Source organism: Cricetulus griseus, chromosome 6 (genome assembly GCF_003668045.3).
Source record: "Cricetulus griseus strain 17A/GY chromosome 6, alternate assembly CriGri-PICRH-1.0, whole genome shotgun sequence".
Lineage (NCBI taxonomy): Eukaryota > Metazoa > Chordata > Mammalia > Rodentia > Cricetidae > Cricetulus > Cricetulus griseus.
This window is the reverse complement of record NC_048599.1, coordinates 53,170,329-53,186,172: the sequence shown is the minus strand read 5'-3', so window position 1 is coordinate 53,186,172 and position 15,844 is coordinate 53,170,329. Positions and strand designations below refer to the sequence as shown.

The window sequence follows — 15,844 nt, the reverse complement described above, 5'->3', positions numbered from 1 at the left end:
GTGGCTTACTCAAAAATAAACATGCAGTTATTGAATGACCAAACAGGGTTTTCTTTCCAAAAAGGAGAAAGTTTAATCTGTAAAAGGTTCATTATATAAACCTGCAGATGTTGGTCAACTAAGCTGTGTTATCTTTATCTCTAAAGGAGGAATTTCCCACTTCACCCCATCCTTCCCTCATTCAAAGGGCTAACTTGAGTATCTTTTAAAAATAATTTGGATAAAGGTCTTGTTATTTAACAAATCTCAAAGCCACACAGAACTATCATTGCATGTTTCTGACTTATCAATGTTTCCGTGGCATGGAATCATGCACTTTCCTTGGACATTTAATTCTCTATTAAAATGTACCACATGAAATGGTTCCAAAAACCATTATCCACAGAGGAAGGTGGGAGAGAAATTGAAGATAGTTATATATTCAGGGCAGAAAAGAGGGAAGAAAAGGCAAGGATTCCCTGGTCTTTCCTTTATTTAACCTGACCTTTCTATTCCTAACGCTTGCATCAAATTTATTCAAGAAGAGATCTGAATTTGTTAGATTACTATTCTGCAAAATATCATTGTATCTTATCTGCTAGGATAGGATACATAAGTTATTGATATGCATTGCTGATTACTGAAGCATTTATTGTAAATCAGGTTGTGGCTTATACTTACCAACACACACACGTCCATCTAGACCTACAGCCAGTCCGGGAAAGCATTCGCATCTGTAGGATCCATCAGTGTTCACACAGCGCCCGTTCATGCAGATCCCAGGGGTTTCACATTCATTGATGTCTGTAGTGGGAAGAGGCATTTCTTTAACACCGTGATAATACTGGTGCATGGATACTGTGGAAAATGATACCCAAATGGCCATAGCAGCATGTTAGTGGGATGCCTGCTTGGTGTTTTTCCAGAGATAGGAAATGAAGAAATCAGTTGAGCTAGCTAGTTTTCTATTAAAAGCCATTTTAATAGAATCATTCAAAGATGCTTTCTAGCAAAAATAAAAACACAAAACCAGACAGAATTGGTGGAGGAAGAAAAATGACCAATAGAAGGCAAAGGAGTCTAGAACACATCCCGCTGTAGCCATGCTGAAAATCTAGTTTGATTATAAGCTGCATCTTTGACTGAGGTGGAAAAGCGTTTCCTTTCTGCAGGCAACACCCAGGCTGGCATCCCTGCTGGTATCAGCCTTGCCTGGTCCCTCTGGGACAATCAGTAAGAAGCTGACATTAAATCCTCAAAGGAGCCGGGCATTGGTGGCAAAAAAAAAAAAGCAAAAACAAAACAAAACAAAACAAAAAAATCCCCAAAGCAGCACCACAGAGAGAAGAGAGGAATACAGGATGACACTGATGACAGCTTTTGATCAATCCCAAAGCCATTGAAACAGAGGAAAGTCTTTCTAAGCACCGATGAGTAGTTTTAGTATCATGTGTGTGTCCTTGAGTACTGGAAAAGATGTCATTGGATCCATATTAGCAGTAGTAGAGGTTCCCCCAACTCATATGACCAAGTGGAAAGGGTACCCAAACTGAGTTTCGGAAAACAAGGATGTTTAGAAACAAGTCACTTTCTAATAATCCTTTATAATATCCAACTAGAGTAGGAGACTGTTTCCTTCCTTCTGACCTTAAGTTGAGGCAAACTGAGAGTGAAGCACCTCTGGGCTTTATTTAGCTTGTATTGTTTGGCACAAAACACATCCTGATGGTCCAAGATTTCATGTTCAGATTGTATTTAAAACAGCAGTTATAGTTAAGAACGTGAGCTAAGATTGATTCATTTGTTTCAGGCATCTTTTTGTTCAATCAGAGCCCTACAACAGTGGGGAGTATATCTTGAAAAGTAGCCTGGAGGCTTCCCAATGGGATATAAAGTCCCTCAGTCAGCAGAGGCTCTGTTGACTAGGCTTTCAGCAGTCATGAGTTTGTGGGTTCAGAATGATGGGTGGAGAGACAATCTCATTCCCCAGCAAGAAGGCAAACATGAGGTAAGAGAAAGCAGTATACGATGGCTGCTTCCTTTTCCCTTCTAAGTGTGTTTATCTGGGCTGTATACACTGGGGGTGGGGGGAAATGGAGACAACGATATGAACCGATCTCTTTCCTCTTCCTTTCCACTCTTCCTCCTTCCCTCTCTCCAGAATGCGAAGTCCATGTGAACCAGCACAATTATCAGTTCTTCAACAATGTACTTATGGAGAAGACCCAGTTTCCATAACTATCAATGGCTTTGGAGCCCCCATTTATCTTTGATGTCATAGTGTCCTCGGAGACAGCATGCATGATTTAATGCCAAGAGGCATTTTAGATATCCCAGCAATCATACCCTCTCCCTTTCTTTCTCACAGTTCAGCACTTAATTTGCACAGCACGACACTATCTTACTGTAGAATGTTTCTGTTGTCTTGAACCTTCCTTCCCCATGTCAGACCCTTCAGTTCATATCTTGCACTTACAACAGTTAGCCATCCCTGACTCCATACAGCAGGAGATAGGAACAAATTTGTCACCAACAACCCTCACTAGTACCCCAACATCATAAATGGAACTCTGGAGTTTTGCTTCTGATACTTGTAGCAATGAGATTTATTTCAAAAGTTATCAGGCTACCCCATGAGTCGTGGTTTAGGTCTCCTGCTTTGTCCTTCTTTTGCTTATGTATGGGGTAAAGCCTAAATTCTTTGTTGTTTCTAACAACAGCTAGATGAAACAGGAAGGAATACAGGACCATAAATAAGTCAGCATTTTTCTCCAAGGGAAGATGTGATGAGTGGCCAAAGGTAATGATCAAGAACGTCCCCACCCCACATCCCTACTGTCCTTATTCCCCCCAGCTGAAAGGAAAAGGCAGAACTTGAAAAGATCAGAAAGAGCGTCAGACCCATCTCAGTGGATTCCAGGCTCCGTAGAGGAGAACCCAAGTGCCTCCCTGAAATAAGACTAGCCTTGTTTTATTAACTGTGGCTGTCTGGATGGCTGAACATAAGAAGGAATATCAGTGAGGGTTCCAGATCAGAATCTGAGATACTCAACACAGGAAGAATCTTCAAGAAAGAAGTAGAGAGAAGAAAACGGAGGCAGAGACCACACGTGAGGGTTTTCTAGCACACACCTTTGCAGTAGCGGCCATCTGATGCCAGCTGGAACCCGGGTTTGCAAATACACTTGAAACTGCCATCTTCATTAATGCACATCCCATTCAGGCACATGTTCCTTATGCTGCACTCATCCATGTCTGGAAACAGAGACACATGTTCCCTCGGTCAGGAGAGGAAGGCTGCCTGGATGAATACAATTCTGACTTTTCACATTTCTTTCTTATTTTCTGTTATTAAAGCCAGAGGCTAATGGTCATCCAGATAATGAATTCAAAGAGAATGCAAGGCACGTGAAATAGGTGTCCCAAGTTCACGATGACTCAGCCGAGGTCAACGGGATCTTTCAAGGATCACCATCCACAAACTAAAAGGAGAGCTAACAGCTGAGTGAGCTTAGTTAAAGTTCAGACTCAGTTCCCAGAAACTGAAGATAAAAATGAAGGCTACCGGGAGTGGAAATGTATTTAGGCTAAATCCTGGTTCTTTCCCAAAGTAAAAGACTGTATAGAGAGAAATAATATGAAGTCGGGTGGGTGGGGAGGCGAGGGAGGCTCAGGGAGGGACTGGTGGATGGGGGAAAATAGGAACAAAAGACATTATACGAAATGCTTAAAAAATAAAAAAAATCTGAAGAATAATAAAAAGTAGGAGGAAGCCTGTCATTTTAAGCCACTTGAAGTAGATATTGCAGAGATGGATTTAGTGAGTGCTAGACTCAGCTATGGCATCCAGCTGAGCCCACTAGCATTTAGATCCCTTTGATCACAGAGACAGTTCTTAATTTTCTGGGCATGCTGGTCTGGGAGCCATTGAAGCTATCCCAGGAGGCTTGCACCTCTCAACAAGACCTGTTTTCATTTACAGGCTTTTAGTCAGACTAAAGCAATTTATGATTTTTCTTTATTTCTTTTATTTAAAAAAAAAAACAGATTTTTACCCTAACTGGGAATTTTGGCATTAAGTCTAGGGATTGAATCAGCAAGATAATATTCCGCCAAACATGTTCCTAAGAACAATTTTGAAATTCTTTCAACATATTAACAGATTCTTGGGCTCTTTCCTAAATAAGTTGGAGAACATGATAAGGAGCATTCTCCACTCTTTGCTAAAGGCCGCATAGTGGAAACACAGCCACAGCAGTCACATATACTTCGAAAGGGAAGTTCATATGATGCAGTCTGAAGTCAATGCTGATGCATTCACGCCCACGTTTCTCTTCAAGCAATTCTCCATGCCTAGACACTACTACTACTAGGTGGGCACTTTACACAGAAGGATTACAAGAGACGATAAAAGGTATGGGTTTCAATGTTGCTTTGGTTTGTTTGTTGTTGTATAATACTACCCCATAGACAAATTTTGATTGCATAAAAATCGGAAGGGATGGTACAATTCTACAAGTGTTTCATCACCACCAGGCAGCTCCAAGAACTGCTAGTGTGTGGAAATGCTTTTGACACGTACAAATGTGATTGTGTGTGCCATGACAATATGAAAATTAAACCTTGCCTTTCAGACAGAAATCCGTGAAACACATTTCACAGTTTGACCTTTGACAAAGCACCTGGCTCTGTCTTGTTCAAGGCTCCCGGTGCGGAAGCTGCAATGGGACAGGAGCCACCTCTGCCACCACCATTACCTTCACAGTTCTTTCCATCCCGAGTGACGTGGAAGCCTGCATTACACACGCAGTGGAAGCTGCCATCTGTGTTGATGCAGCGCCCATTGTTGCAGATCCGGCCATTCTGCAGACACTCATCAATGTCTGAGGTTAAAATGAAAAAAAAAAAAAAGGATGAAGTTAATTTGGAGGATTTGAAATTATTCTTTCTCCCTCCATTTCCAACCTTAATCTTGGATTTCAGTTATCTTATAATATCCATCACCGTACATGTCATGCCAAATAATAGAATATGTGGGATCATCAGTATCAGAAAGATATGAGAAAGAAAAATCTTTTATGATCACACTCACTTTCTATTAAGACTACTCAGACCTCAACTGTATGAAGAAAATAGAGTTTCCACCATTCTTTCTAGATAATCTATTGATGGAGTATATATGATTATTTATATCAAACTTTGGCTGATGTCATTTTAAACATTGATTAAAAGGGAAATCTTATACCAATATGAGAGATAATAACAGAAAATACTGTGGGTTTTTTTTTTTTTGAGAAATTGCTCAATTCCTCTTAATAGTCCTCCACATAACTACAAGAGGGCCACCTGCCTCACAGCAGTTCTGGACTGAGTATTATTTCATGAGTATACATATAACTAAGTCTAAACTTTATGACTACCTACCAAACAAAGCATTGGTCCTATGGGGGATGCCTCCTCCCCCATTTAATAGATACAATAATCATAATCATAATAGAACTTAGAAATGTTTTTAAAATGATATAAACTCAAATAACCTGTACCTGGTCTCCAATTTAATGATTAAAAATCCACCCCTAATAGACAGCAGGGTAGTCTGGGTCTGGTCCTTCTGTCTCAAGAACTACAAAAGGATGAACATCAAAGAGGATGGATAAAACAGCCTTATCTCTGCAGCATACAATCGTCCCATGCCTGTTCCCAGAAGATATGGAGCCAGGCAGAGTTGGATGAGAGCAACCCATCCATGTTGAGCACAGGCCCTGAGTGCCTGAGGGTGAGCATCCTGCACACCCTAGAGAGGAATGTGCATTTATAGTCTGTCCAGTTATCCCGTCTGCCCACCGTCTGCACGGTGTCTGTGGTTGACCCTCCTACGCACTTTCTTTCCAGGCTGATCCCACAGTGGTTTCTTCACGAGCCATTGGACTAGTTGAAGCCGTCTGGGCTTTTCTTCTGTCTGATCTTTGTGCCAAAAATCTCTGATTTCTTTTTTTCCCCTCCTTTATTCTTAATGCTCACTAAAATCTGTCTTGCTCCACAAAGAAAAATAGTAAAAATCCACATATTCTTGAACCAATTTTGGCATTCTATAATTTTTTGAGATTAAAATAAACAAGGAAAATTTTCCTTCTCACTACAGAATGCTATGGGGGATACTGTGTACTTCTAACAATGTATACTGTTCACTATTCAAACTTGTCTTCCACTGTGTCTATCTCTTCTTCCCCTTTGGCCCAAGCACATCCTCAAAGTCAATGCAGCTTTCTGGATCCCTCTGCAGAAACCATTATCCTCCAAACACCACAGGTGTGCTCTTATACTCAGGGTGAGTTTACTGGCATGTAGAAGACAGTGCATGAGTTACTCTCATCTCTAACAAGGCCTCAGGTTGAGGGTGTGGCATGCCTTTACCCTGGCTGGTCCTTGCTCCAGACAATCCCTTCTCAATGATCATTTCTCTTTGCTTATTTAGCAGTGAAGTCTCTTAACAGTGATTTCTTCTATTAAAAAATATTCAATATACCACTGACATGCTAATCATTTTAACTAATAGCTAAAGCATTAAGAAGATTCTCAACTCAACTAAATATTCAGACTATTCAGATTTATAATTCAGATTGTAGGCTGTTTTTTGTTTTTTTTTGTTTTTTTTTTCTGCTCAAAATAGACCTAATACAGCGATGGTGATATATCTCCAAATCTGAGCAAATTCAAAGATTTTGAAAGTAGTTCAGGGATGAACATCACACCTGCTCAATTCACACAAAGGGCTTTTGTAAATGGAGGCAAATAAAATCATCCCATATCAGTAGATTCACATTTTAAAGTGGTATAAATCTCCCTGCCTGCCTTGTGTTTAATAGAGCTCACTTATTTTTATCTAGTTTTACTAGGTTAACAACATAGTCATTCTGTCATAAATGATATTTAACCAAGAGCATATTGGACAGCTTAATAAATTATTTAAGAAATAAACCTGTGACATGCCAACATAGACAGGGAAATCTCACCAAGGTCCCACCTCTACATGACGAGCCACCTGAAATGGCTGTTGAAAGATGGGGATTCAGTATTCTTCATGGACTAAGCTCATGACTTATCTAATCCTAGCAGTCAGACCTAAACATGTATCTATATATCTATCAATTTATGAGCAACACCAAATGGACTCACAAAGCTGTCTTTGAGTGTGTGTGTGTTTGTGTAAACAATAATTAAGGGAGAAGAGGTAACAAATTTGATAGGCACTTTTGGGGGGGCATTGGAGGAGGGAGGGAGAGGGAGGGGTAGAAATTATCTAATACAGTACTGATGTCTAAAATTCTCCAAAACATTGTTTTTAATTTTTACATTCTAGAAAAAGGAAAGGAAATAAGCCTGAAGGGCAACCTTTAGGGAAGAACAATTGCATCCATGCTTCTGAGATTTTAGCATGTAAACAGATGGCTGGGGGATCCGCCAAATGCTGGCCCTGATCAGTGGGCCCAAGGAAGGACTAGAGAATCATCTCCAGCAATGCTCTGGTGATGTTGCTATTGGCTGCTGACCTCTGCAAGGATCAGAGCCCCAGCATCCTTCTTTCCACAGAGAAACTCATAATGACTTACAATTCTACAGAAGCTTTCCCCAGTTTCTGTCACACAGAGGGACTATATCCCCTGCCTCCCAGATGGAAGATGAACAACCAGCAGAAATAACTCAAAAGAAGTGAAAATAAGTTATTCCCTCAGGCACAAAGGTAGCTTTTAAAATGATCTGAATGCTTGCCAGATTTGTTAGCAACATCTTCAGAGAAGTGATATTTGGAATAAGGCACACATACACACACACACACACACACACACACACACTCACACACACACACACACACACACACACACACACACACACACACACACACACACACACACACACACGCGCGCGCACACACAAGCAGCAAGGGTGGGGAGATTAGCTTCTTGCCTTTATGTCTTTCTGGACTCCTTCAAAGCAAAGCCTTCATTTGGGGCAGATGTCTCCCAGGCCCCAAGAGCCCCTTACCTCTGCACTCGGTTCTGGTAAGTGTGCTCTGGTAGCCAGCTCGGCAGTGACAGGTGTATGAGCCCTGGTTGTTGATACATTCTCCACCAGTACATGGGTTTTTCTCACACTCATCAACATCTGTAAAACACAGCATGTCTTAGTGAAAGGTTTTTTTTTTTTGAAGTATGAAATGCTTTAGTGAAAGTTTTAACAGCTCGTAATGCTAAGGCTTTGTAGGTTTCTTATACATAGCAAATGTTTTCCCTTTAAGGTGAGATAATAGCAAAGCCAGGCATGGTAGCACACACCTTTAATCCCAGCATTTGGGAGTTAGAGGCAGGTGGGTCTCTATGAGTTCATGGACAGCCTGGCCTACATAGTGAGGTTCAGGTCAGCTGAGACTGTGTAGTGGGACCCTTTCTCAACAAAGCAAAAGTTGAAAAAAAGAAAGGGAATTGCATGATCCAAGTATTTTTCCCCTTCCCACTATAGTATACCATGCCTCTACCCATTGTAAGACTAGTTAAGCATGTTCACCTGCATCCTTTTCTCATGTCATTTTCAGAGAATATGAATATGCTTTGAGATAATAAACATTCTTTTTTTCTCCTGTGGGTCTGGCCTAAGAAAATCAAATAGACAGACAGACATGAAAGCACAGGGATGTTACTGTAGCTACTAGGAGTCTGAGGCAGGAGGATCACAAGTTCAAGGCCTGCCTAGACAACTTAGTAAGACCCTGAATCAAAAATAAACAGTGAAAAGAGAAGAGCAACAGGGATGTTGCTGAGTGGCAGGGCACTGGCCTGGCACACATGAGACTCTGGATTCCACTCCCAGTACTGGGGGAGCAAAGCAAAGAGATAAACATTTAATTCAGAGGTGGGTTCTACTTCTTTCTTTCTTTTAGTACAAAGAAAGTCTGCCTCATATCTAAGTATCTCCTGCTGCTCTATTAAAAATGTGACAACAATACACGAAGGGCTAGATGGCTGTTTAAAGGGGTATTCTCATGTACCGCAGTCGCAGTAGCTTTAGTCTCAAAGTGCTACAGGAGCTTGAACACTCAGTACCAGGCCCCACTGGTCACATTGCCTTTTGTGAGTAAACTAAGGCTCAGCAAGGCTAATTGTTCTTCAAGTCTCTTGGGGACAGAGTCAGACCTGACTGGAGCCACACACTCCTTCCCTCTCCTATGTCAGTTTGATAACTTTTTTTTTTTTTTTTTTAAGCAGAGTGCCCATATGAGCAGGATACAAACGATTTTGAGAAAACAGGAACTAACGGAATTAAGAAACAAATTTATTTTTAGACAAAAGAGCACACGCCAACTGGGTGTTATTAGACCCAACACTCCAATCGTCCTTGCGTTGAGCCACTGAAGACACTGCCCTCCTGGCTATCTAGATGAAGAAGGGTCATGAGGCTCTACTTGCTCCGGAGTATGAGACATACTAGAAGGTCAGGAAATCCCCTCTCTGAGGTTCTGAAGACACACCCTACCAACACCTAGCTTTTAAGCCCTGTATTGGAAGCTAAAGATAATAGAGTTCTACTGCTTGGAGCCACTGTTGGGGGTGATTTGTTACAGCAGCAACAGGAGACCAATACACACTGTGGCAATTTAAATAGGAATGGCCTCCATAGGCTCATATATTTGAATGCTTGGTCATTAGGGAGTATGCTACTTGGCAGGGATTAGGAGGCATGACCTTGTTGGAGGAAGTGTGTCACTGGGGGTGGACTTTGGGGTTTCAAATGCTCAAGGCAGGCACAGTCTCTCTCTCTCTCTCTCTCTCTCTCTCTCTCTCTCTCTCTCTTCCTTTACATATGAATACAAAACTCTCTACTACTCCCCAAAGCCACGTCTGCCTGCCCCACCCTGCTCCCTGCCAATTGCTAATGGACTAAACCTCTGAAATTGTAAGCAAGCCCCAACTAAATGTTTCCTTCTATAAGAGTTGCTATGGTCAAGGTGTCTCTTCATAGCAACAGAACACTAAGACAAGACAATTACAAAAGAATTGCAATATCTCTCAATGTCAATCAAGTGATCAATTGCATACCGATGCATTCCCCGCGGATATCCAGCTGGAAGCCCTTGTTGCACTCACACCGGTAGCTGCCCGGAGTTGGAATGCAGCGGCCATTTTGACAGAGATAGCGAACCAATTGACAGTAGTCAGTAACGTTGAAAGGCAGCACCCCTAGAAGGATAGCATTGAAGTCCATTACAATTATTCATATCTATGACATCAGCTCTGAATCTGCTGAGAGTGAACAAGATGCCAAGTCCTAAAGGAAGAACCGCCCAGGGTGAGCAAGCCACTAGAGCACAGTCCCATTCAGCCTTCAGAGAGCGAGCACATCATATCCCAGGCACAGGAAAGGTGCTGTATAGCCCAGTGGCTTCTCTGGCCAACTCTCCCCATCCCACCCACCTCCTCACTCTCAAGCCTACAGTTTGGGGAAATAACTATGTCAGGGAGGTGTTGGAAGGTAACTACTTCGTACACTGAATGACCCAAAGTATAATTTCAAACATCTTCTGCCATTAATTCACTCTCTGAATCAGATTCCAGACTTTCCTATACCATACCCACATTTAACTGAAAATATCCATAAAGAAAGGACATTCATTTCCAGAATATACAAGGCACCCATTCATATTCGTAAAATGGGAAAACTAAGAAACATGCAAAAACAATGTAAACATTTTTATTTAACAATTGGCAAAAATATTTAATGATGGATATGGCATAAACTAAAAATATGACTTGATTGATGCATGAAAAAATAACAAGGTGGCTTTTGAATTCTTACTTGGTGGTTCCCGAGATGGAGATGGATACGGATATTCTGGTGGTGGCCGAGGGACTGGGATCACAGACCCAGGAGTATAGCCAGGAGGAACAGGCTGAAGTGGAGGGCCAATGGGTGGGGGAGGGTATTCTGGTCTCGAAGGAATGACCAGAGGGACAGAGCACAGCTTGTTGAAATCCTCTGAAATAACACAACAGAACACGACACAATCAGCAGAGCCATGGCTGTTGGGAGGTCAGAGAAGATGCCCCCTTAAAGAAACCAAAGTGCATTGGCCAATTGGAATAAACACTTCATTCATATTTTTAATATCTACACAATAACCACACTGAGACAACAATTCAAAATTTAAACAGACAACAGCTCCAGTGCAGGGACCACATGCTCCTTTCAAAATCTAGAAAGACATATACACATTGAAATTCACCAGGAAACATGTTAGGTGTCACTTTCTCTACCCAGCCCCAGTGTGGCTGTCACTGGTGTCTAAAAAGCATATCAGAAGGCATTTGTCCTAATCTAATGACACAGATGAATGAAAGCGCTATAATGAAACCCATTACATTGTATGTTAATAATTTTAAAACTCATTTACACACAAAATAAGGGCTCGAAGGATGACACAGTAGAGAAGAACTAGAAGCCTGAGCTATATGAGGCCTTGTTTGTTTGTTTGTTTGTTTGTTTTTGGCAAGACTTCCGTTTTTTATTTTATGCACAAAGGGAAGCCACTTCCATCTCCAGCAGGATAGGATGTGATTACATGAATCTCTTCGGATCACTCTTGCTGACATAGAAAGTGCCAGAGGGAAGAAAACAAAGGACAAGATAATGATGGATGCACAGGGGAGGTAGTGATGGAATTGACAGAGGGCACAACTTGTCCCAAGGATAATTTATAAACAAATGGCAGTGTTTGGTGATGGGATAAATGTCAGAGCCATGGGAATAAGAAATCAAGAATGACTACTAGAGTTTCAGATGCTCAGAGAGGTAAATGCCATTGTCCTTTACTGTGAGAGGGAAACTGTCAGAAGACAGGGGTTGGTGTGATAGGCAGAAGCCAAACTTTAACTTTGAGCATTTGAGTTAGGCAATGTAAGACAGACAAGTGGAGATATCACGCAACAGTTGTTGAGGAGAGTTTGGAGCCCAGAGAAGTCAAAATTTTCATCCATCAGTAGTGAGGTAATATGTAAAGCCATGAGATGGATGAGTTCTTCTAAAAAATGTGGAAAGTAGGAAGTCCGGAGCAGAGCCTGGAGGATTTGTCTGTTAAAAACAACTAGATAAATGAAGAAGAGAGGCCACAGTAGTGAAGCTGTGCGAATCTGTAAGCTGGGGCTCCCTGACTTGATCATGTGTTTCCCAGTGTTTGCACATTTTCAGTAGAACACTAGTTTTGTTGTTGTTGTTGTTTGTTTTGTTTTGCTTTGCTTTGCTTTGCTTTGCTTTTTAATAATACCGGGACTCTATCAGAATAAATTTTTGTTGGCTTGTGACATCTTTTCTCTGAGTTCCAGAGTGGTATTTTAGACAGCATCTAGCATGCTTGTTTTATTCATGTTCAGCTTCCCTGAATAGCTGCGGGTGATCACAGTCCCCTGCTACAAGCAGACGGAGTGATTTTTCATCTTTGCTTTCTGTTTAGAATGTCATAACTTTATTGACACAGTCACAAAGTGATTCCTTTTTTTTTTTTTTTTTTTTTTTTTTTTTTTTTGGTTTTTCAAGACAGGGTTTCTCTGTGGCTTTTGGAGGCTGTCCTGGAACTAGCTCTTGTAGACTAGGCTGGTCTCGAACTCACAGAGATCACCTGCCTCTGCCTCCCGAGTACTGGGATTAAAGGCGTGCGCCACCAACGCCCCGCCACAAAGTGATTCTTATATAGATATTTTCTATATAGTGTTACACATTAACATAAATTAGGCTAATATTTTTCTTAACTGTGGACTACTGGAATGCATTGAGACGCAGTTTGGCTAAACCCACCAAACTTCACATATTCTACTGTTACTAGCTAGTCCGTTTCTGAACATTCTAGTCTTACTTCACACCTATAACACAGACCTTTATTATGTCTATTATTTATCTGGAATATTAACCCATGAATTCTTGCTTATATATGAATTCTTGATATATATATATCATAATATATATATATATATATATGTATATATATATATATATATCATAACCAATTCTCACTCTCAGCCTAGCCCCATAAATTACATATAAGAGGATTTCAGTATGTGTTGGATTTAACTGAATCCTGACTATATTAAAGGAAACAGTTTGTTTCCAAGCACTTGTCAGCACCAGGTCATCCTAGTTTTAAAATTCTTTCAGGATTTGTAAAAGAGGTTGGATGGCTTATCAGCATTTCTGCTAATTAGATGAGCATATTACTTGAAGAAGACCATTAAATTCACTTTAACGCTGTATGAAATGTACCTGATTGAGTCCTAAACCCCTTCCATTCTACAGACTAATGGTTTTATCCATGAGCCCCTTTACATTAAGTATCAGCAGCCAGGGATAATTTTTCTCAATAATCTTTACCCTTTACTCCATTCAACCCAAAGATGAAACATCTTTTAAAAAAGGAAAGACTGAAAGGCTAAATCTTCCCCACATCACCACTTCACACAGGTGAGAGCTCAACAGCACTGAAAGGTTTGAACAAATGAAAGCCGCCTTGCAAATTAGTTTGCATGATCAGTCTGTTTAGTTTGCATGATCAGTCTGTTTAGTTTGAATGGTCAGTCTCTTTTGCTCTATGCCTGTGTCAGGGTTATGTCTTTCAGCTCCCTGCTAAGTCATGAGAACTTGAGTCTTCCTGTGTGAGGTCTTCCTGCTGGTTCCTGCATCTACTGTCTTCCCTCCTGTACTCAAGGTCTCAACACAAGGAATCCAGTCAATACTACTGATTCCAAATTGACGCATGCATTTAAAAAGAAATTCTTCTGGTACCCTAGTTATTCATCTTGATAGGAAGCCATGTGCTTCTAAACAGTGCTCTAGTGAATAGATCTCCAGCAAATTAAGAGGAAGGTTTTTTAGGGCGTAGACAGTGTGTCCAAAATACAGGACTTAATGAATCATATGTATGCCAGAGACACAGGAAGGTTATATTACTTCTTTAATCCACACATACAATTCTCAGTAATGAACGGCATTTTATTCTGACACCCATGAATGGCCTATAACCCTTGATGATAACTGCACATCTTATGAGCAGCACTGTCCAGACCATTTCATTAACCCTGAGTTCCTCCACCTTCAGTTTCACTGCAGCTCCTCAATTCCCTGATTTAAACATGCCTTTCAGGAACCAAATTAAACAGAGCCTAAAGGTCAGTTTTCAGTTAGAATTTGTGGAGAAAATCATGCTTAATGAGCTGCAGGCTCTACCTAAATGTCTCTTACGAGCATGATTTTTCTAAATACTATGGAAGTTCAGAGAGCTTGCAAAATCTAATATTAAAATGATGACTAAGACCTCTTATCGAGCTTTATTAACCAGCAACAGAGCAATACATGGTCACAAGTAGACACAAACAGAGCGGTATATATCTTGAGCACAGAAAAAGGACAAACCAGGACTAGTGGGTGATGAGGATGAGGCCACACTACCTTCGTGGTTATCTCAGCATGTTGGTGGATCAGAACATGTTTGCACAGATTCTTAGCCCTCTAGAGGGTATGTAACTGGCAAGGATTGTGGGAGAAGGGATTAGAGGGCAAGGCATGAACTATGCAGATATTTTAGGGGAAAAATAACTGATTTACTTTAGAGATACTAAGACTACTTAAGGGAAATGCAACCATATAATTTAATTAGAAAACAAAACTCATAACATTAGCAACTAAAAGAACTGAACTCAAATTTGAGGACCCCAAATGCTATGCCAAATCATAAATATTTCTTTGCAGGAAAAGGTATCATTTGGACTACTGAAGAGTGCCTGTGGTAATCCTAATGAAAATATCCTGGACATCTTTCTCTACACCCTCCCCAGAGACACCTTTAAAGGCTATTGTTGGGTGAGCTATAATTTGAGAAATGTATATGGCAGGATCTCCCACTGGCAGCTTGGGAGGCCACCCCAATCATTCAGATTGCAGAACAATAAGCTTTTAGTGGAAATGAAGGGAATACGGCACACAAATGAGAAGCTATGGAGAAAAATAAAAACAGGACTCAGCAGACAGAAGAGAAAACTAATGACTGTTAGAAAACAGGAATTGCATAGGGTGGGGAGCTGGGCTTTATCCTACTGAACTAGTAAGCGCCACAGGGGAGCCACCAAGTCCCTTAGTGAGAATAAGAGAAAACAACAGGCTTCCTGAGAAGACTGCTGCTCCATGGCAATGAGAGAACTAAGTCAGCAGCAGACATAGAAATAAGTAAGTCCTGCGTGTCATCTGGGGGATTCCTTCATGCCCACACCTCAATTTTCTGGAATCTTATTTATTTACCTGGGTTTCATTTGGATCTGTACTGCACACACTGCTATGGGCTTAGAAGGGTTGTATTGGGATATGCTATAGAAGCTACAGATGGGCTCTTACCAGTTGATCTGATGGGACACATCTCAGGGGCGACAGTGACCCCTGGAGACCAGCACCGGCCAGCATCGCAACAGCACTGCATTTTGGTTATGGACTGCGGCAGCTGGTTAGAGCAGCGTCCATTTGTCAGAGCGGTGTAGCAGTAACCAGGGCGAACATCTGAGAGAACAACAAAAACACATGTAGCCTTTGTGATCGAGCTTGAGACAACAGTCCTCTGCCACCACACCTCCATGCTTCACCCTGGGACTGTGGCAGACTGACCCAGGAGCAAGTGCTATGAAGAGGAAGCTTTGAACATCCCACTGGCCAGGATGCAATCAGAAGTGCCTTGTCTTGCCCCTTGCCCCTGAACACTGGGGCGTTTTGACCAAAATTCCATATTCCAAACCCAAGGTGAGAAGAAATGGTTAAAATCAATGTGCCACAGGAAAAAGACTAA

At 41.2% G+C, this 15,844-nt stretch overlaps 1 protein-coding gene across 1 annotated transcript in view; it reads right to left on the bottom strand.

The window, feature by feature from the left end:
- Fbn1 (fibrillin 1) overlaps window positions 1–15,844 on the bottom strand; it is a 217,741-nt gene that overhangs the window by 81,560 nt on the left and 120,337 nt on the right. The window contains exons 11-17 of the mRNA XM_027421965.2: window positions 15,403–15,561; window positions 10,828–11,007; window positions 10,071–10,211; window positions 8,023–8,142; window positions 4,737–4,862; window positions 3,112–3,234; window positions 661–783 (exon numbers count right to left, since the gene is read on the bottom strand). Of these exons, the coding sequence (XP_027277766.1) occupies window positions 661–783; window positions 3,112–3,234; window positions 4,737–4,862; window positions 8,023–8,142; window positions 10,071–10,211; window positions 10,828–11,007; window positions 15,403–15,561 (972 nt within the window). The remainder of the gene's footprint in view (window positions 1–660; window positions 784–3,111; window positions 3,235–4,736; window positions 4,863–8,022; window positions 8,143–10,070; window positions 10,212–10,827; window positions 11,008–15,402; window positions 15,562–15,844) is intronic.